Source organism: Salmo trutta, chromosome 2 (assembly GCF_901001165.1).
Source record: "Salmo trutta chromosome 2, fSalTru1.1, whole genome shotgun sequence".
NCBI lineage: Eukaryota > Metazoa > Chordata > Actinopteri > Salmoniformes > Salmonidae > Salmo > Salmo trutta.
Window position 1 is genome coordinate 7,496,102 of NC_042958.1, and position 22,772 is coordinate 7,518,873.

Sequence of the window (22,772 nt, forward strand, 5' to 3'; positions counted from 1 at the left end):
CCAAACGTATTCTGTAGTACTGAACTGTTTTAGCAATATTCTTGTGATGTCTGGTGTGAACTGCTCTCTTGAGGTCATGCCACTGCATCGCAATCGGGTTGAGGTCAGGACTCTGACTGGGTCACTCCAGAAGGCGTATTTTCTTCTGTTGAAGCCATTCTGTTGTTGATTTACTTCCGTGTTTTGGGTTGTTGTCCTGTTGCATCACCCAACTTCTGTTGGCGGACAGATAGCCATACATTCTGCTGCAAAAAGTCTTGATAAACTTGGGAATTCATTTTTCCATCAATGATAGCAAGCTGTCCAGGCCCTGTGGAAGCAAAGCAGACCCAAACCATGATGCACCCTCCACCATACTTTACAGTTGGGATGAGGTTTTGATGTTGGTGTGCTGTGCTTTTTTTTCTCCACACATAGTGTTGTGTGTTCCTTCCAAACAACTCAACTTAAGTTTAATCTGTCCACAGAATATTTTGCCAGTAGCGCTGTAAAACATCCAGGTGCTCTTTTTCCGAACTTCAGAGATGCAGCAATGTTTTTTTTGGACAGCAGTGGCTTCTTCTGTGGTGTCCTCCCATGAACACCATTTTTGTTCATTGTTTTACGTATCTTAGACTCGTCAACAGAGATGTTAGCATGTTCCAGAGATTGCTGTAAGTCTTTAGCTGACACTCTAGGATTGTCCTTAACCTCATTGAGCATTCTGTGCTGTGCTCTTGCAGTCATCTTTGCAGGACGGCCAGTCCTAGGGAGCAACAGTGCTGAACTTTCTATATTTATAGACAATTTGTCTTAGCGTGGACTATTGAACATCAAGGCTTTTAGAGTTACTTTTGTAAACCCTTTCCAGCTTTTTGCAAGTCAACTATTCTTAATCTTAGACCTTCTGAGATCTCTTTTGTTCGAGGTATGGTTCACATCAGGCAATGCTTCTTGTGAATAGCAGACTCAAATACTGTGAGTGTTCTGTATAGGGCAGGGCAACTCTAACCAACATCACCAATCTCATTGAATGGACTCCAGGTTAGCTGACTCCTGACTCCAATTAGCTTTTGGATAAGTCATTAGTCTTACCTTTTCCAACCTACACTGTGAAGTCTTAAATTATGTATTCAATAAAGACAAGGAACATATAATCATTTGTGTGTTATTAGTTTAAGCACACTGTGTGTTTCTATTGTTGTGACTCAGATGAAGATCACATTTTATGACCAATTTCTGCAGAAATCCATGTAATTCCAAAGGGTTCACATACTTTTTCTTGCCACTGTACTTTCTTGAATTTCAACACATTTTGCCATGGTGCAGAGAGAAACATTTGCAAATTTTTAACGTTATTCTACACAAGTTGTCAGTTTTAAAGCTAACTTCCTGAAATTATACACTTTTTGCCATGAAGAAGATATTTATTTTGGTGTTTTATAGCTCATCATGCTTGTGTTCACATTTTGCCATGAGGATGAGACAGTTGCAGTGTTAAAGATAATGTCCTCCTGTTCAACACATTTTGCTATCATATGCTACATGGGGCCTTTCAGTAGTCTGGCCCTGCTCCTAACCTGCTACCAAAATCACTTCTTATTGAAGTGACGTGAAAAGAGAGTCCACAGGTACCACAGGAGAGAGCCAGCGACCTGCTGATCCATCCTAAGTTTTCTGCTATCACAGCCATTAGACTGTGTAAATGTTTTAAAATCACCAGTGGACTCATAGTGAGATCCCTGAGCATTTTCCTTCCTCTCTGGCAACTGAGTTAGGAAGGACGCCTGTATCTTTGTAGTGACTGGCTGTATTGATATGCCATTAAAAATTGTAATTAACAACTTCCCTGAAAGGGATATTCAATTTTTTTTTTACCCATCTACCAATAGGTGCTCTTCTTTTCAAGGCATTGGAAAACCTCCCCAGTCTTTGTGGTTAAATCTGTTTGGAACACACTGCTCGACTGAGGGACCTTACAGATAATTGTATGTGTGGGGTACAGAGATGAGGTAGTCATTCACTAGTATTGCACACACAGTGAGTCCATGCAACGTATTATGCGACTTGTTAAGCAAATCTTTACTCCTGAACTTATTCATGAATATCTTAAGAAAGGGGTTGAATACTTATTGACTCAAGATATTTCATCTTCTAATTTATTTTTGAATTCAAAACATCATTCCACATTAATGGGTATTGTGTGTAGGCCAGTGACACATCTAAATGTAATCAATTTCAAGGCATGTGAGAACTCACACACTACTGATCACCTGAAACAGTCCAAACATACACTTACTGGTAGAGTAGCTTATCTCACACAACACATTGCATTGAACCATCCCCATATCAAATACACTATGTCTTTCAGTTGTGAAGATAATACATGAACAAACAGCAGTACATGTTGAATCTCATTACTCACAATAAATTACCATTAATTTATTTTGAACATTCAAATTAAGAGAAAATATATTGAAGAAGTTGATACTGGCCTTAGACGGTAATGTAAACTGTCTACAGTAGAGACTGTCACACCCATAGTGTGTTCTGACAAATTAAAGTGATGAAATTCATGTGGCACATCTCACATCTCATCAGTGACGTACTTCCTAATAGGTGTATGAGAATTTATTTTAAAAGAATACTACAGTATTTAATGTCCCTTTCTCAGGGTAGGACAGGTCAGCAGCATTTTGAAACGGGCCCCCAAATCACTAAAGTCTGCCCCTAATGAATTGTTATCATACAACAAAGTACACTTTTGGTAGTATAATCATCTCCCTCTCCTCTATTTCCCAGGCCTGAATGGGAATGTGTGTGGGATTTAAACAATATCGTTAAATCATGAACCAAAATACACTATTCATTTATTGAAGACAAAAAAGGAACATTTACTTTTGAGTTTGATACAAAACATATGGTTGTCACATTATGTTTCAACATGAAAAACAGACTTGGTATGAAACAGAGTAACTGTAATTGTATCTGACTGATTCTCACACACCACTCAACTTCTCCTACACCAACTTCCTCTTTGAAGTCTATTTGCCAAGAAGAGCCAGGTGGGCTGGATGCCACAAAGACACTCTTTTCACTCCACTTTGATACGGAATTTACTTTTCATAGCAGTTTACGAGAACTTATGCAGCAGGTTAGGAGAAATAACGCTGCATGTTAGGAGACTGAGGTTAAGGTTAGGTAAAAGGGTTAGGGTTAGGGAAAATGCTCTCCTATCCAGGGTTGGACGACCGCATTTGGGATCCTGAGCTTACTTTGCTGCTATTAAACACATTTTGCCATGAGGCTGATAGAAAAGGTTTCTGTTTTAAAGCTAATTTCCTGCAATTCTACACATTTTGGTGTCATATGCTATCAGGGGCCGTTCTGTAATCTGGCCCTGCTCCTAACCTACATCCAAAATCCTTTCTTATCCTAAATGGGATCGTGTCACCCCATGGGACGGTTGAGCTAACGTGTGCTAATGTGATTAGCATGAGGTTGTAAGTAACAAGAACATTTCCTAGGACGTAGACATGTCTCATATGGGCAGAAAGCTTAAATTCTTGTTAATCTACAGTAGTTCCTCCTTTAAAAGTTGCGTCATACTGAGGCACACCTTGCGGCCTGCTGCAGCATTCTGTGGTACGTTATCTATTTGTCAGCCATATTTTCTGTTAATGCAAGTTATTGCTAGTTTGACCACCAGAGGGCACCTTTGAGAAACATTTGATATTCTTCCGTTACCAGAGAATTTAAAACCTTTTTTTGTAATAACATTGTAAATTGGAATGATTTTAAGAAAATTAAGAAATCCAGTATATGCTTTTACATTTGGATAATAAAACATTTAAAGCATTTTGAAGATATAAGCCACCTGCATTTGTTTATTAGGCTACTGTGCAGTCTACAATACATACTGTAGTAAAAATGGGAAAGTGCCTAATTCCTTACATAAGGGAGAGCAGGCCATGTCTGTACTACAGAATGCGGGGCACACGGGAGACTGGGGTTCAAATCCCTGACGGGGAGGAAGGAGTAGACTGTCCTTGTAAATAAGAATTTGTTCTTAACTGCTTCCATATGTGTTACTTCATAGTTGTGATGTCGTCACTATTATTCTACAATGTAGAAAATAGTAAAAACAAAACAAAATCTTGGAATGAGTAGGTGTGTCCAAACTTGAGGTACTTGCTTAATTATTTTGATTAATATTATGTTTTTTCTATTCCAAGAAAATCGAAAAACCCTCTGGGTTTCCATTACGATGCAACGGAAAATATGGCGCTGTACAACGTGATGGTCGGCAGTACAGTACTGGGCTATTTAGCTAAAGAATTCCCGCAGGGCACGCGGGAGACCGGGTTCAATTTCCCTACGGGGAGGAAGGAGTAGACTGTCCTTGTAAACAGTAATTTGTTCTTAATTAACTGACTTGCCTAGTTAAATGAAGGTTACACCAAGAGCATAACATTTCTGCACACTCATTTTCTAATTCTTGTCTATACCCAAACTGTCACGGCTGTCGTAGGAATGAGAGAACCACAGTGTAACGCCTGTGTCGTTCCACATTTTTATTTACTCTGAAACTATGCAGTACATAAATAAACTGAATACACAAAACAAACCGTGACGCAGAGGAAAAACAAACAGTACTAAAAAATAATCACCCACAAAACCCAGCTAGAAAAACTCCTACTTAAGTATGATCTCAAATTAGAGACAACGAGGACCAGCTGCCTCTAATTGGAGATCATCCCAAACAAACCAACATAGAAATACAAAAACTAGAAACTAACAACATAGAAATAGAATACATGGAATAAACCCCCCTGTCACACCCTGACCTACTCTACCATAGAAAATAACAGCTTACCATGGTCAGGACGTGACACAAATGGAGATTAAGTGAAGAAAAAAAATGTCATTGATTTATCAAGACCAGTCCCCATGCTTGTCTCATAGCTGCGTGAAACAGTGCTAAAATGGTTGTAGGCTTTTGTTTCTAACTTCAATATGCTCTTGAAATAAATAAGACATTCACAATTTTTAACAGCACATTATGCAACACTAGTGAGACTAATTTTGCATACGGTAGGTATACAGTATACGGCCAAACCCAGATGACGCTGGGCCAATTGTGCACCGCCCTATGGCACTCCCAATCACGGTCGGATGTGATACAGCCTGAATTCGAACCAGGGACTGTAGTAAAGCCATTTGCAATGAGATGCAGTGCCTTAGACCACTGCGCTACTCGGGAGCGATGACCAATTAACCGTGTGTAGGTAGATACGTGTGTAGGTAGATGTGGAAAGATAGATACAAATTATTTGTTGCAAGTTGGGGAGGGGGGGTTCACACCTAGCTCAAGTTGGGGAGGGGGGAGGGGTGATTTCACACCTACCTCGGCTATTAGACATTTATTTAGTAAAGGTTGAATAGTCTATTGTTCAGCTTATAGCACATCCTGCTATGCTTGTGAAAAACAAATAATAATACTTTCCCCCTTTACACATGTTAAATATTCCAATTGATAAAGTGTTTTTAGCCACAATCGGCCCCAACCCCAATTAATTCATTTGGGCACAGTCGATAGCGTGCTGGAATTCAGGCTAGAATGTTGAAGGTTCAAAACCTGCTCCCTGCTTGTTTCATTACATTATTATGCCGGTCTCAGAGCAAATAGCCTGGATTGTTACTCCAATCTCGTTCCTCGCTCTCTTCCATGCTTCATTCTCCACCTGATTGGCTCGCTTGTGGGCGTGCTGGCAGGATGTACTGTTTTTTATTCTGTATATATGAATTACAAATCAGCCTTTACCTAAGTCATGTTTCCAGTTGTCGTGACGTTGTATTAGTTAATGTGACGACTGTTGCTCATCGAATGATTAACGGTTTATAATTGCGTGATTAAATGAATTAAGCAATGAATCAAGCAATTATTAACTCATCAACCTGGGGCACCATGGGAAAATCAGTTTGATTGAGTTTCTATTTCCCAAATTAACTCAAAGAATATCAGAATATCGATTTTACAACAGTCGCTAAATTAATCAACCTCTAGTCTCATGTCTGAACGTCGCATAATCCGGGAATCTGCATGAACCCGGGCTACACCAATGAGTTTACCACACCAATCTTAGTTGATTATTTATTTACTAGCAAGCGAAAATTATGATAAAAATACACATACACAAAACACAGTCTAGGCTATTGATTAGGACTTAGTATAACGGGCCAACACACTATGGCACGTGTTACCCAAAATGGGGATTTAAAAGAGAGAGAAACAAAGAAAGTACATGAGAGAAATATACATTTGGGTTCATTTGTCAGCTATGCTTATTTAAACCTAGCCTTGCCCCAAACTGCCACTCTTATCGGTCAGAATATAATGATGTAATTACGTGTTGGAGGTCTCAGGTGGGAAGCTCCGTGTGGGTCGTTTAGGCTTCTCAATGACGCACTTCTCCGGCGCAACTCTCTGGTTGTCCTCACGATGTCAGTGTCCTTCTTGGCTAAGTGGTCTGATCCCTCGCCCTTGATCTGAAAGGGGTCTTCTGAGGACAGACAGCTCTGTAGCCCAGAGCTCACAGCTTAGGACTCGAACGGTGTAGATACCACGATTCAATGGAGAGTGGAGGCTGGGTGGTTCGGCTTGAATTCACCCGCTTAGACACAGCTACTCGTCCGTAGCTCGTGTAGAAAAAGATTTCTTTGTCTTCAACCTTGTGTTTTGTTTTGGGTTCGTTGACTTTGTTGGACATTAGCTGCAGCTTGGGGTCACTTAGTCTGATATGTTAATTCTTCACTCTCCTGTCTTATACCCTCGGGTCAGAAGTGGGCGTAACCGCCTTTAGGGCAATTCTCTGGGCGGACCAAGTTAAGGGACAAGGCCTAGATTTGACTAACATCCAATTTTAGACACTAACTTCACATTTCATCCTTACCAAAACATTCTCTTTGATTTGGATATTTTCCACACAACGTACAATGTATAAACATCAGGCATATACTGGGAAAACTCTTAAAGGTACAATGTTTTCATAATAACGTCATCTCTTAACCTTTAATAACAACACAAAAGTTACATACATTTTCATATTCCACCTCTCGTCATGACCACCATTGTGGCTGACGGAAACCATTGTTCCAAAGTCCCTTTATTGCATGTTTAATGTTCTGAGGCCAGTTCTCCATTGTGAGGACAAAGGAATTTCTCTGTGGCCTAAGGTTTATCATGGGCGTGAGGGGTCATAAAACCCCCACATCTTCAGACCCCTAGATCTCTCCTCCTCTGTTGGGGGTTTGGGAGATAATCTGTAGGGTGGTGGTCTCCTGTACCCTGACCTGATCAGGACAGTCATGACACAGTCTATTGCATAGTTACAATGTGTAATTTTTGATGTCCCAGGAGCAAGCGTGGTAAACACTGTTGAAGTGTGTAATTGTAATACATACATGCAGACACAGCATCATTCAAAGAATGGAGTTCGATACACCTGGTATTGGATATGACTGAAAAAGAACTTGCTAAATAGCGATTTTTGTAAATTAACTTTATGACAAAAAAATATGCACAATCAATTGTCTCTACATTAACTAACACATTCCTTTCAATTGTACGTTTTTTGCTTGACTCGTTATGCCATTATAATGACTTAAACTAGCTTTTTTTGTCAGCTATCTTTGCTGAAGAATGTCACCAGGGATGGGTGGCTCACATCAAATTCATCATTGGAACCACTCAATATGATTGGTCATATAAAAACCTTGGGACCCAAATGCATAATGAGTGCTCTAACACCCTTTTGCGGTGGTCTGGAGCAACGAAGCCGTGACGCTGGGTACCTCTAAGTCCCGCGGTGTAAGCTCACAACATTTAAAGGAGGAACCACAATAACTGCACTGTCTAATTTGCAGAAGCTATTACGGTGAAAACATACCATGCTATTGTTTGAGAGTGCACAGTTATGTACTTGAAAATGTATATTTTGACCAGTTAGGCATATTTGGGCAGACTTGATACAACATTTTGAACAGAAATGCAATGGTTCATTAGATCAGTCTAAAACTCTGCCATCTAGTGGCCAAAATCTAAATTTTTGACTAAACTGGAATAATACATTGTAGCTAACCCTAACCATTTTTCTTACCTTAATCTAATTATCCTAACCTGCTACGTTAATTCTCCCAACCTGCTGCACAAGTTCTCCTACATTTGCTAAGAAACGTCCATTTTTGACAAAAAGCTGTATCCCTTTTATACTAAACCCTCTTCGACCTGCCCAAGGCCTTCTGGGAGAAGGAGACCCAGGAGCTGAGGACGTACTTTACCCAGCAGGTGGGTTTTATTACATTGCAATTAATGAACAACCTCAAATACAGCCTCATTTGTGTCTCTTGAACAACACTCAAAATAAAAACGGACATAATAACTCCCAACAACACACACATGAAAAATAAACATGTAATGGGAATATTTAAGATGAATAAAGTTCAGATTCAGTTTAGAGTGATTCATATAATGTTCAGCATATTTATATATTTGACCTTTCTGTAACATGATGTCACATCCTGACCCTAGTAAGATGTCATTTTCTATAGTAGAGTAGGTCAGGGCTTGACAGGGGGTGTTTTGTGTTTTTCTATGTTTTCTATTTCTATGTTTAAGTTCTAGTTTTTCTACTTCTATGTTGGGGTTGTTTGGGTTGATCTCCAATTGGAGGCAGCTGATCCTCGTTGCCTCTGATTTGAGATCATATTTAAGTCGGGGTTTTTCTTCCTGGGTTTTTGTGGGTAGTTGTTTTCCATTTTGTGAGTATCACCTGGAGGAACTGTTGGCTGTCGTTTTGTTGTTTTTGTTAAAGTGTTGTCATTAAAGTAAATTTGAGCACTCTATACACCGCGCCTTGGTCCCCTTTATACGATCCGCGTTACACATGATTTCCAGTATGCTGTTTGTAACACTTGGGTTGATGTTCACTAGACTCAATGCTGTATGTTATATTAAACTCATAACTGTTGATACTGATTGATGACAGACTGGAGGAACAAGGACAGAGGACACACTGATTGTTATTGTATTGTGTAAAACACTGATTCTGTAGTAGCTGACAAAGCCACTGTCTATTGTTTTGACTTCCTACAAGCCCCTCAGACTGGTGTTTACAGAACATTTGTTGGTCTGATTAGGAAATAAAGCAACTGTCTCCAAGAGGCCAGTAAGACATTGTCTCTGCTTCTATGCTGCATGTTGTCTACCTGTTGCAATTTGCATTAAACCTGATTGATTAATGATGGACTTTATTAACAACTTCTCTTTTGTTCACAGATGCACAAATATCATACCCCCAAGACATGCTAACCTCTCACCATTGCAATGACAGAGGAAGTTAGCATTTTTTGAGGGGGGGTATGATATTTCTCACTCATAATTTTTCACAAATCATCCAGGACTATCTGTAATCATGGTAGAATCCACATTAATATGTTTAGAAACATAATATTCTTAATTACAAAAAAAGTGACTGCAAACTGACACTATACAGCTGTTAAACCTTTTAGGATCTGAGGACCCATGCCAAATCTTTTCAGTCTCCTGAGGGGGTATAGGTGTTGTAGTGCCCTTTTCCCGACTGTCTTGGTGTGTTTGGACAATGATAGTTTTGTTGGTGATGTGGACACCAAGGAGCTTGAAGCTCTCAACCTGCTCCACTACAGCCCCATCAATGAGAATGGGGTGTGCTCGGCCCTCCTTTTCCTGTAGTCCACAATAATCTCCTTTGTCTTGATCACTTTGAGTGAAAGGTTGTTGTCCTGGCACCACCCTGCCAGGTCTCTGACCTCTCTGTAGGCTGTCTCATTGTTGTTGGTGATCTCGTCTGCAAAGCTAATGATGGTGTTGGAGTACAGGAGCGGACTAAGCACACACCCCTGAGGGACCCTCATGTTGAGTATCAGAGAGGCAGATGTGTTGTTCCCTACCCTTACCACCTGGGGTGCGGCCCATCAGGAATTCCAGGATCCAGTTGCAGAGGGAGGTGTTTAGTCCCAGGGTCATCAGCTTAGTGATGAGCTTTGAGGGCAATATGATGTTGAACGCTGAGCTGTAGTCAATGAACAGCATTCCCACGTAGGTGTTCCTGTTGTCCAAGTGGGAAAGGGCATTGTTGATTGCAATAGAGATTGCATCATCTGTGGATCTGTTGGGACAGTATGCAAATTGGAGGGGATCTAGTGTTTCTGGGATGATGGTGTTGATGTGAGCCATGACTAGCCTGGCTACAGACATGAGTACTACGGGTCGGTAGTCATATAGACAGCTTACCTTGTTGTTCTTGGGCACAGGGAAAACAGTGGTCTGCTTGAAACATGTAGGTATTACAGACTCGGCCAGGGACAGGTTGAAAATGTCAGTGAAGAGACTTGCCAGTTGGTCAGCGTATGCTCGGAGTACACATCCTGGTAATCCATCCAGCCCTGCGGCCATGTGAATGTTGACCTGTTTAAAGGTCTTACTCACATCGGCTACGGCGAGAGTGATCACATAATCGTCCGGAACAGCTGGTGCTCTAATGCATTCTTCAGTGTTTCTTACCTCGAAGCACGCATAGAAGTCATTTAGATCATCTGGTAGGCTTCCCTTTGTAGTCCGTAATAGTTTGCAAGCCCTGCCACATCCGACGAGCGTCGGAGCCGGTGTAATAGGATTCAATCTTAGTCCTGTATTTACGCTTTGTTACTTCCGTATTGAACGAGTCACTTGTACTTCCTGCTTTAGTTTTTGCTTGTAAGCAGGAATCAGGAGGATAGAATTGTGGTCAGATTTGCAAAATGGAGGGTGAGGGAGAGCTTTGTACGCATCTCTGTGTGTGGTGTTAATGTGGTCTATAGTTTTTTCCCCTCAGGTTGCACATGTAACATGTTGGTGGAAATTAGGTCAAACGGATTTAAGTTTCCCTACATTAAAGTCCCTGGCCTCTTGGAGCGCTGCCTCTGAATGAGCATTTTTATGTTTGCTTATGGCTTTATACAGCTTGTTGAGTGCAATCTTAGTTCCAGCATCGGATTGTGGTGGTAAATAGACTGTTACGAGAAGTATAGATGAAAACACTCTTGGTAAATAGTGTGGCCTACAGCTTGAGATACTCTACCTCAGGCGAGCAGAACCTTGAGACTTCCTTAATATTTGATTTTGCGCACCAGCTGTTTTTGACAAATAGACACAGACCGCCATCCCTTGTCTTACCTTGAGGCAGCTGTTCTGTCTTGCCGGTGTACGGAAAAACCAGCCAACTGTCGTTGTTCAGCCACGACTGTATGAAACATAAGACAGCACAGTCTTTAATGTCCTGTTGGTGGGATAGTTTTGAACAGAGCTAATCCAGTTTATTCTCCAGTGATTGTATGTTGGCCAATAGAACGTATGGTAGAGGCGGGTTACCCACTCGGCGATGAATTCTCATAATGAACCCCGATCTCTGCCCCAGTATTTCCATCCTTTCTTCACGTGGATGACGGGGATTTGGGCCTGGTCTTGAAAAAGCAGTATATCCTTCGCTCCGGACTCATTAAAGAAAAAATCTTTGTCCAGTTCAAACTGAGTAATCGCTGTTCTGATATCAAAAAGCTATTTTTGGTTATAAGAGATGGTAGCAGCAACATTATGTACAAAATAAGTTACAAACAATGCGAAAAAACACACAAAATAGCACAGTTGGTAAGGAGCCTCTAAAACGGCGACCATCCCCTCCGGCGCCATCATCCAGGTGAAAGCTATGATCCCTTATTGATGTCACTTGTTAAATCCCCTTCAATCAGTGTAGATGAAGAAAATAAGAATTTTAAGTATTGAGACATTTGAGACATGGATTGTGTATGTGTGCAATTTAGATGGTGATTGGGCAAGACAAAAATGTAAGTGCCTTTGAACGAGGTGTGGTAGTAGGTTCCAGTCACACTGGTTTCAAGAACTGCAACACCGCTGGGTTTTTTCACACAACAGTTTCCGTTGTGTATCAAGAATGGTCCACCACCCAAAACACATCCAGCCAACTTGACACAACTGTGGGAATTATTGGAGTCAACATGGACCAGCTTCCCTGTGGAATGCTTTCGACACCTTGTAGAGTCCTTGCCCTGATGATTTGAGGCTGTTGTGAAGGCAAAAGCAAAGTGAAAATATGTTTTTAGAAATGTTTGCATATATTTTGAAAATGAAATACAGAAATAACTCCTTTTCATAAGTATTCATAGCCCTGAGTCAATGCATGTTAGAATAACCTCTGGCAGCGACTACAGCTGTGAGTCTTTCTGGGTGAGTCTATAAGAGCTTTTCACAACTGGAATGTAAAATATTTGCACATTATTCTTCAAAAGATTATTCAAGCTCTTTCAAATTGGTTGTTGATCAGCAAGCAACTCTGGTGTATATTTGGCTTTTTGTTTAATGTTATTGTCCTTCTGAAATGTGAATTTGTGTCCCAGTCTCTTTTGAAAATCAGACTGAACCAGGTTTTTCTCTAGAGTTTTGCCTGTGCTAAGCTCTATTCCATTTCTTTTTATCCTAAAACACTTGATGACAAGCATACCCATAACACGGTGCAGCCATCACCATGCTTGAAAATATGAAGAGTGGCACCATGTGATATGTTGTGTTGGACATAAAGTGTCCAATGTTTTGCAGTTTTACTTTAGTGCCTTATTGCAAACAGAATGTATGTTTTGGAATATGTTTATTCTGTATTCTTTTCAATCTGTCATTTAGGTTTGTATTGTGGGGTAAGTACAATGTTGTTGATTCATCCTCAGTTTTCTCCAATCACAGCCGTTAAACTCTGTAACTGTTTTAAAGTCACCACTGGCCTTTTGGTGAAACCAGTGGAGGCTGCTGAGGGGAGATCGTCTCATAATAATGTCTGGAACGGAGCAAATGGAATGGAATCAAACACATGGAAACCATGTGTTTAATTACCACAGGTCCATTCTCTCCAATTAATGTGCCAACAACCTCCTGTGGGTGAAATCCTTGAGCGGTTGCTTACCTCTCTGGCGACTGAGTTAGGAAGGACGCCTGTATCTTTGTTGTGATCGGAGGTATTGATAAACCATCCAAAGTGTAATTAATAACTTCACCATGTTCAAAGGGACATTCAATGTCAGATTTCTCTTATTTTTACCCATCTACCAACAGGTGGCCTTCTTTGTGAGGCATTGGAAAAGCTCCCTGTCTTTGTGGTTGTATCCGTTTGAAATTCGCTGCTTGACTGAGGGACCTTACAATTATCTGTATGTGTGGGGTACAGAGATGAGGTAGTCATTCCAAACTCATGTTTAACACTAGCATTGCACACAGAGTGAATCCATGCAACTCATGTGACTAGATAAGCAAATCTTTACTCCTGAACTTATTTAGGCTTGCCATGGAAAGGTGTTGAATACATATTGACTTGAGACATTTCAGCTTTTTACGTTTATGTCTAAAAACATAATTCCACATTGTGTGTTGACCAGTGACACAAAATCTCAATGTAATCCATTTTAATGAGGTATGTAAAATGTTGGACCAATAAGACCAATAGATTGCATGGAAATTGAATGTAAAGGTTTTTATTACAGTGCAATTAATAAACAACCTTAAATTCAGCCTCGATTGTTTTATTGATTTAACACAACATAAAAACTGACAAGATAAAATCTAAATAGATATAAACTGAAAATAGATGATATAGTTATTCTGGGAACTGTACAAAATATGTAATGTAGACTTCCTTCACCAACTTCCTGTCTTGCATCAGACCACTGTCTCCAACTAACTGTGTCTTCTCTCCTCAGTCATCATTGACTTTATATGGTCTTAAACTGCCTTCAGTTGGCTAGTTGAACTCAGCAGTTCCTCTATACTGGAACCTATTAAACCGATGCTCTGTGAACTCATCACTCAAAATAAATGGTCCTAAATAAAGAGTAGCCTACATCATCGTATCACCACTATAGTAACAGTTAAACACTTTTCATCCCAGCAAATTCTACAAATATGCAGATAATCAAAGAGCACACAATTATAAATGTAACAAAAGTACCAATAGAAAACAGATACACAATGACAATACTGTACATAAAACACTTAATACCCATTGGAAAAATAATTAACATGCACCTCTTTTATTGACATGTGCATAAAGCCCATCTAGGTTGTTAAGAGGTGGTTCCTGGGCCCTTCTCACGGTCACATTGACTTCAGCGTACTCACTCTCCTGTCCCTGGACCCTGTCCTGGGCTGCAGCTGGGGTCTCTTTGGTCTTTAGTTTGGAGAAGTCTATGTCACCGTAGTGGATCTCTTCAGGCTGGTCTTCTGCAGGTTCCTCTGGTTTCTCTCCAGCTGTGGCCTGGTCAGCACACACTGTCCCAACCGGGGAGTTCTGTGGAGAGAACACAGAGAGAGGAACAGGTGTAAAGCTCTAAGCTCAGTCATTTGTAAAACTCTAAAGTCAGCAGGTTACACAACACATACTGAGGGGATGTCAATGAAAATGTCATTTCAACTGACAGGTGAAAAGAGTTACATTTTGCCAGGAAACACTGTCAAAGTCCAACAGCTATTCTGTTATCATTCCATATTCTTAAATGATGTGGCATTGCTTTCGGTGTGGTCATCTCCCCTAAACTTCCTCTGAAATGATGTCAACCTCATGGCTTTAAATAGTTTCATCATTAATTCAGTACTTTCTTAGATACATTTTGTAGATGGGTTTTGAAAGTTGAGCCTTATTCCCACCTGTCCCTGTGGACAGTCTGTCCTTTCAAGTCCATCGTGGAGCCTCGAGTTTCTCCTCCTGGAAGACATTTAGAAAGGCCTTCTGAATGAACTGAGAGGCTTTTTCATATACAAAAGCACAAACACAACATAAATAATAGTTTTGTATTGATGCCAGGAATAGTTTTTACCATCCAATAACACAGATCAGGCTGATAAGCAAAATGACCCCCAAAGATCCTGCTGCAATCCCAAAAACCATTGTGTTATCAGTCTCTTCTTGCCCTGAAAATACAGCACATATCAGATTATTTCTCACTTAAAGATCTGCAATGTACACTTCATTACCAAAAGTATGTGGACACGTGCTCATCCAACATCTCATTCCAATATCATGGGCATTAATGTCAATGTCATTAAATAGCTGAATACACGCATTTGAAGGGGTGTCCACATACTTTTGAATATATAGTGTATATCTAACCTACGATTGTGCCCGACGGGCCCGTTTTACCTTGAATAGTTAGCTGCACTTCCTTTGACTTGCCACAGCCGTGACTATTTATTGCTTCACAGTAGTACAGTCCTCCATCACCAACAGTCACATTCAGGGTGTAACTCTGTCCAGATGCTACCTGTGTTGAATTACCCCCACTGATCTGGAACCAGGTGAAGTTTGTCACAGGAGGGTTGGCTGTACTGCTGCAGGTCAGATTAACACAGCTGCCCACTAATACTGGATCAGCTGGACTGATGGAGGCCGAGGTGTCCTTAGGAGAGACTGAGGGAGAGGGGTTCATTTAGAATGTATCTGGATATGGTATATTGAATAGTCTCATCAAAACCACTCTGTTACAATCATCAGTGAAAACATGATAGAATGATCTATTCTTCAGGAACCGGTGACTAAATCTTACATGAAACGTTAAGCATCATGGTATGTTCAGCTGTCTTGTTGCTTGCCCCTACTGGGTAGACTGCAGTACAAGTGATGTTCTTCTCATGATGAAGGTAAAATGGAGTGAAGGTCAACGTGGAGAGAACTGATTTGGTTTGGTCTGGATTCTCCTGCAGTTGTTTCTCAGTTGTGAACTGTGTTGGGAGAGTCCATGTCAGCTCAGGGGGGTGTTCAGGACAGTGAGCGACAGCAGAGCAGTTCAAACTGACAGGGGTCCCTTCCTTCACTTCACCTGAGACAGTAATGATGGGACTGGAAGGCCAATCTGTAATACATTGTAGATAAAGATATTTTACACTAATAGTTAAACTATCCACTTGTTCTACTCTTATCTTTGATCCAAGGAATCTAAACTGGGGGAAAATAGTTGGTAAACAGTTAAATTGTCTCTTACCTCTGACAACTATATGAACAAACGTATCAGTGTCTGTTGCACGGAATGGTTGACTCTCAATCCTGAAGTAGTATTTATTAGCGTAATTGGTGGTTACATTGAAGAAGACTGTGGTGCAGTTCTTCTGGGACATGTTTCCAGTTATCTTCCCTTGATATATGTTGACCGTCTCACTACTGTTAAATATCACATTTTCAGGACACTTTCCAAAGTGTGGGTCTTCTTTAGTCCACACTCCAGAGGTCGATATTGTGCTGTTAAATGTATTCTTATGTTGGTCAGGAATTTCAAATGAACATGGGATTTGCACACAGGAGCCAGTCAGTACATCCAGTCTACGTGGCATTGTTGCGATCAAATCTGGTTGACCAAAGCCGGCCAAAACACCTGCAACATAAAAGACAATATCAGGGAGGGTCTGATATATTTTCAGTTCAGTCCAATAATATGTATTAACCCTTGATGACAGACAGGATCCGCTGTTTGGAGGCAACTGGACAGCCATCTTGTTACTCCTCCTCCATTGTAAAACAGATTTTGGAAACTATAGAAATGCATTTATTAATGTCTACATTTGTTTTTGACAAATATATTCTATTAGAGACATAGATGATGTCTTTGTGCTCTGGGAAGGAAGTAAGCAGGAACTAAACCAAACTCTGCTAAACGAGAGCTCTGAATATTTCAAATTCACCATGCTGACTGATGAGAGAAAAATAAACTACCTGGACTTATTGATCATTAAAGAGAATGATGCCTTACATACAGACTTGTAAACACAGCCAACAGACCTCAGTACCCTGCTACGTGCGGATAGTATGCATCCCCTTCCCCTCAAGAATGGTCTACCCTATAGCCAGTTATGCAGGGTTAAACGAATCTGTTGCCAACAGTCAGATTTTGACAGCAATGCTAAGAAAATGAAAAATAAATTCAAAATCAGAGGCTACAAGGAAAAAAGTATTGATGCTGCAATACAGAAAACATCTGAAAAACCAAGAGAGGATTTGCTAAAAAGTTAACCAAAGAAGAACAACAACGCAACAGTCTTTTGCACTACGTACACCAAGTGTTCAGAGAAAATGAAAGCAATGGAATATTCTACAATCAGACAAAATGCACACCTCTTCAAGGAATCCCCACTGGTGGTCTTTAAGTGTGGTCGCAATATTGGGGATAGCTTAGTGAGATCTGACCTGCCCCCTGAGCCCACTCAGACACTCTTGACACCCATTCTAAATGGGAACTACAAATGTGGCTCATGCTCACAGTGCAATAGCTTTACAAAAACATCCTTCTTCAGACACCCACATACAGGTGGAAAAATCCCTGTTAGGGGTATCATCTCTTGTAAGACAAATGGAGTAATCTATCTCATCACATGTTCATGTGGAAAAGCCAACGCATTACAAACAAAACAACAATTAAAACAATGCATAGCTGTAAGAACACTGATTATCTAGTAGCAGCTCACTTTGTTGAAGCTACCCATCCCATCTCCTCCCTCAAATACACAGGTATTGAGCATGTTGCTCTACCAAGGAGAGGAAGTAACATGGAGATCCTACTACTACAGAGGGAGGACTACTGGATTTCCTATTTTAAAACATTGACCCATAGTGGTCGGAATATTGACTTTGATCTCAGGCCTTTCTTCTGAACAATTATTTTTATGAAGAAGTCTTATAAATGAATATATTCTTTCTACAGCCTTTCAGCATAGAAGCAATATGTTCCCCCTGTTGATGGTGCTTATTATGCATTCTTGATGAACCAAAAGATTACATGTAACAACATTTTAAATATATTAAATATATGTGAAATTAATTTAAACAATAATGTATGTTGATCTTATACTAATGTTAATGAAAACAATAGCCTACTATGTTCAATATGCTGTAAACTATTGTCTTTCACTCAATTCATTCTAATTAACCTCATAACTATGATACACCCCTCACTATTGTCATTGGTTGCACTAGCTGCACTGTATGTCTACATAACCTGGTTCAAACATTCATGACATTACCCTGAAGAAGGCACAGTGATGCCGAAACGTTGGTGTTTTACCCAATCAATTACTGGGGGTTTATATACATAGAGTTCAACTCTCTTTGTTTTTATAGCTTACAGTGCATTCACTGTTAGTCAGCACCTCTACAATAATTAATATTCTCTGTGTGCTTTTTATATGACCTGAACATAACAAATAAAATAAAAAACATGTAAAGATATTAAAGTATTTTCTTTATAGAGTACTAACTTTACTGTCCCCCTCTACAACAAAATACTTAAATACATGTAATATAGTCCATGAAACATTTGATTTAAATACTGTAGAATTCCATTAATTCTTATGGAGGACTGCTTCTTCTGGGGAGAACCATATATAGAGACCAGTGGAGTTAAAGTCTCTCATTGGCTGTTACATAGCATCAGCGGTCCAGCATTTTTTATACACATCACTGTTACAGTCTCTCCCAATAATAATAATATGAATTTATTTCAATGTAGAGGTGATTTTCAATTGGTTGGTGTGTTATCAAGGAGTGAGGTGACGTGTGTTTGTGAGCAGAGGACCACTAGTTTGAGCCCGGTATGGTGATAGGGACAGTGGTGGAAGCTATACTGTCAGCCGCAACATGAAGTTGGTTTAACATGAACATACAGTGACATGAAACAGTATTTCCCCATTTCTTGTTCTCTATTTATTTATTTTTTATTTTTTTGTAACTGAATGTTATCAGATCTTCAACCAAAACCTAATATTAGATAAAGGGAACTTGAGTTTACAAATAACAAAAAAAATGTATAGTTATTACATTTATTTCATGAACAAAGTTATGCAACACCCAATTCCCCTGTGTGAAAAAGTAATTGCCCCCTTACACTCAATAACTGGTTGTTTCACCATTCCAAAACACAATCAAGTCTACATGAAAATTGATTAAAAGCAACAAATTTTAAGTTTTGGAATGGCCTACTCAAAGTCCAGACTTTATCCCTATTGAGATATTGTGGCAGGACTTGAAACGAGCAGTTCATGCTTGAAAACCAACAAATGTCGCTGAGTTAAAGCAGTTCTGCATGGGAGAGTGGGCCAAAATTCCTCCCCAGCAAAGTGAGAGACTGATCAACAACTATAAGAAGTGTATGGTTGGTTGTCATTTCAGCTGATGGAGGCATTACCAGCTATTGAGTGTTAGGGGGCAATTACTTTTTCACACAGTGGCATTGGTTGTTGCATAACTTTGTTTACGAAATAAATGAAATAACTATGTAATTGTTTTGTTATTTGCTCACTCATGTTCCATTTATCTAATATTAGCTTTTGATTGAGTGTCTGATAGCATTCAGTATCAAAAATATGTTAAATACTTTTTCACAGGTCTGTTTGAATCCAGACTATTAAACTACACTAATCAGGAATAAACTGTACACTTTTCTAACAATTATAAAACACATCCCATAAAATATAATGACTTGTGGATATTCCTTTATGTCTGATTCATAACTAATTGTTGCTGTGTGGAAGACTCACCTGACATAAAGAGGACAATGAGAAAAAACATGTTCTCAGGACAAGCCATGTGAGAACTCACACACTACTGATCACCTGAAACAGTACAAACATACACTTACTGGTAGAGTAGCTTAACTCACACAACACGTTGTATTGAACCATCCCCATATCAAATACACTATGTCTTTCAGTTGTGAAGCTAATACATGAACAAACAGCAGTACTTTAGAATATATTGAATCTCATTACTCAGAATTAATTACCTTTAATTTATTTTGAACTTTCAAATGAACATAAAATATAGTGAAGAAGTCGATACTTGCCTTAGACGGTAACGTAAACTGTCGACAGAAGAGACTGTCACACCCATAGTGTGTTCTGACAAACTAAAATGATGAAATTCATGTGGCACTTCTCACATCTCATCAGTGACGTACTTCCTAATAAGTGTATGAGACATTTTTTTCAAACAATACTTTAGTATTTAATGTCCCTTTCTCGGGGTAGGACAGGTCAGCAGCCTTTTGAAACGGGCCCCCAAATCGCTAAGTCCGCCCCCGACACATTGTTAAATAAATCAAATGAAACTTTCGTCATTATAACCATCTCCCTCTCCTCTATCTCCCAGGCCTGAATGGGAATGTGTGTGGGAAACATATAGTTAAATCATGAACCAAAATCCACTATTAATTTATTCAAGTTATATTTGTTAAATCCGAGTTTGATACAAAACATATGGTTTTCACATTATGTTTCAACATGAAAAACACTATACGATGGACGGGGCCATGTACTGTCAAATCTTGAGTGAGAACCTCCTTCCCTCAGCCAGGGCATTGAAAATGGGTCGTGGATGGGTTTTCCAGCATGACAATGACCCAAAACACACGGCCAAGGCAACAAAGGAGTGGCTCAAGAAGAAGCACATTAAGGTCCTGGAGTGTCCGAGCCAGTCTCCAGACCTTAATCCCATAGAAAATCTGTGGAGGGAGCTGAAGAGTCGAGTTGCCAAACGTCAGCCTCGAAACCTTAATGATTTGGAGAAGATCTGCAAAGAGGAGTGGGACAAAATCCCTCCTGAGATGTGTGCAAGCCTGGTGGCCAATAACAAGAAACTTCTGACCTCTGTGATTGCCACCAAGTACTAAGTCATGTTTTGCAGAGGGGTCAAATACTTATTTCCCTCATTAAAATGCAAATCAATTTATAAAATTTTTGACATGCGTTGTTTTTTATTTTTGTTGTTGTTGTTATTCTGTCTCACACTGTTCAAATAAACCTACCATTAAAATTATAGACTGATTTGAACCAAAACCCACAACTAATTTATTCAAAAAAAAAAGAAGAAAAGTTTAATTTGAGTTCGATACAAAACATGGTTTTCACATTATGTTTCAACATGAAAAACAGACTTGGTATGAAACAGAGTAATTGTAATTGTATCTGAGTTTTTCTCACACACCACTCAACTTCTCCTACACCAACTTCCTCTTTGAAGTCTATTTGCCAAGAGGAGCCTGGTGAGCTGGAAGCCACAGAGACATTCTTTTCACTCCACTTTGATACGGAATTGACTTTTTTGTAGCAGTTTATGAGAATTTATGTATCAGGTTAGGAGAATTAACGCAGCATGTTAGGAGACTGAGGTTAAGGTTAGGTAAAAGGGTTAGGGTTAGGGAAAATGCTCTCCTATCCAGGGTTGGACGACCGCATTTGGGACCCTGAGCTTACTTTCTTGCATTTCAACACATTTTGCCATGGTGCAGAGAGGAACATTTGCAATTTGATAATGCTACTCTACACATTTTGCAATGAGGCGGAGACAAAATTTGCAGTTTTAAAGCTAATTCCCTGATATTCAACACATTTGGCCATGAGGTCGATAGAAAAGGTTTCAGTTTTAAAGCTACTTTCCTGTAATTCTACACATTTTGCTATCATATGCTATCTGGGGCCGTTCGGTAATCTGTCCCTGCTCCTAATCTGCTACCAAAATTATTTCTTATTGAAGTGGAGTGAATAGAGTGTGTCCCGTGTGCAACAGGAGAGAGCCAGCAACCTGCAGGGCACGGGCGGCAGGGTAGACATGGGTCCTCTCTACGACGGTCAAGTCTAGATGGGATAAAGCTTTTGTCAAATTGAAGTTGTATTCTTTTAGCATTTTAGCTAATCCTAACCCTTTTCCTTACTTTCATCTAATCATCATAACCTGATACGTTAATTATCCTAACCTGCTGCATAAATTCTGCTAAACTTCCTAGAAAACTACATTTTGACAAAAGCTGTATCCCTTCTAGACAAAACCATCTTCGACCTGCCCAAGGTCTTCTGGGAGAAGGAGACCCAGGAGCTGAGGGTGTACTTTACCCAGCAGGTGGAGGGAGAGCTGAAGGCTCTGGAGGACAGGATCAGGAATTGAGAGGCGGAGGGACCAGATGATTCAGAGAGAGAAGAGAGAAAGTATTGACTATTGGACATTATACTACGCTGATGCTGCAATATTGTGGGGATGGGGATACGGTGGGACTGACAAAAAAGGGACTAACATTCTCATTTCAGATTTGTGGCAACTGCTTTGCCCATCTGTGGGTAAAATGTATTAAAATACAATGAAATGATGCAGTTTAGGCTGCCACTCACTATCAATGGATATGTGAGTTGGTATTAGGTCATATTTATTTATTTAACTAGGCAAGTCAGTTATGAACAAATTATTATTTATAATGATGGCCTAGGAACACTGCCTTGTTTGGAGGAAGAACGATATATTTTTACCTTGACAACTTGGGAATTTGATCTAGCAACCTTTACGATTACTGGCCCAACGCTCTAACCACTAGGCTACCTGCCGTCCCAATAGAGCAGAACCAATGTCTAGCGGTGTCTTGCTGACATCTTGCATACAAGTATACATTGCCTTCTGAAGGTATTCATATACCCATAATTACAAAGTGAAAATATGTTTTTAGAAATTTTTGCAGATTTATGGAAAATGAAATAAAAATATCTGATTCATATATGTACTCACACCCCTGAATCAATACATGTTAGAATCACCTTTGGCAGTGATTATAGCTTTGAGTCTTTTTGGGACTGAGCTCCTCTCAGAGCTCACTTGTTAAATCCACTTCAATCATTGTAGATGAAGGGGAGGAGA

At 39.8% G+C, this 22,772-nt stretch overlaps 1 protein-coding gene across 3 annotated transcripts in view; it reads right to left on the bottom strand.

Moving 5' to 3' along the window:
• The window catches only part of LOC115149651 (B-cell receptor CD22-like), a 36,971-nt gene extending 16,876 nt beyond the window's left edge, over positions 1 to 20,095 (bottom strand). The window contains exons 1-8 of one of the 3 annotated variants that reach the window (XM_029692598.1): positions 19,939 to 20,095; positions 19,634 to 19,708; positions 16,093 to 16,479; positions 15,658 to 15,963; positions 15,255 to 15,521; positions 14,932 to 15,025; positions 14,762 to 14,819; positions 13,574 to 14,405 (exon numbers count right to left, since the gene is read on the bottom strand). In XM_029692598.1, the coding sequence (XP_029548458.1) occupies positions 14,133 to 14,405; positions 14,762 to 14,819; positions 14,932 to 15,025; positions 15,255 to 15,521; positions 15,658 to 15,963; positions 16,093 to 16,479; positions 19,634 to 19,682 (1,434 nt within the window). In that variant the 5' untranslated portion in view covers positions 19,683 to 19,708; positions 19,939 to 20,095 and the 3' untranslated portion in view covers positions 13,574 to 14,132. Of the gene's footprint in view, positions 1 to 13,573; positions 14,406 to 14,761; positions 14,820 to 14,931; positions 15,026 to 15,254; positions 15,522 to 15,657; positions 15,964 to 16,092; positions 16,480 to 19,633; positions 19,709 to 19,938 lie in introns of those variants that run through there. The other 2 variants (XM_029692606.1, XM_029692605.1) reach the window with 2 other exon arrangements.
• Between the last annotated feature and the right edge of the window lie 2,677 nt (positions 20,096 to 22,772).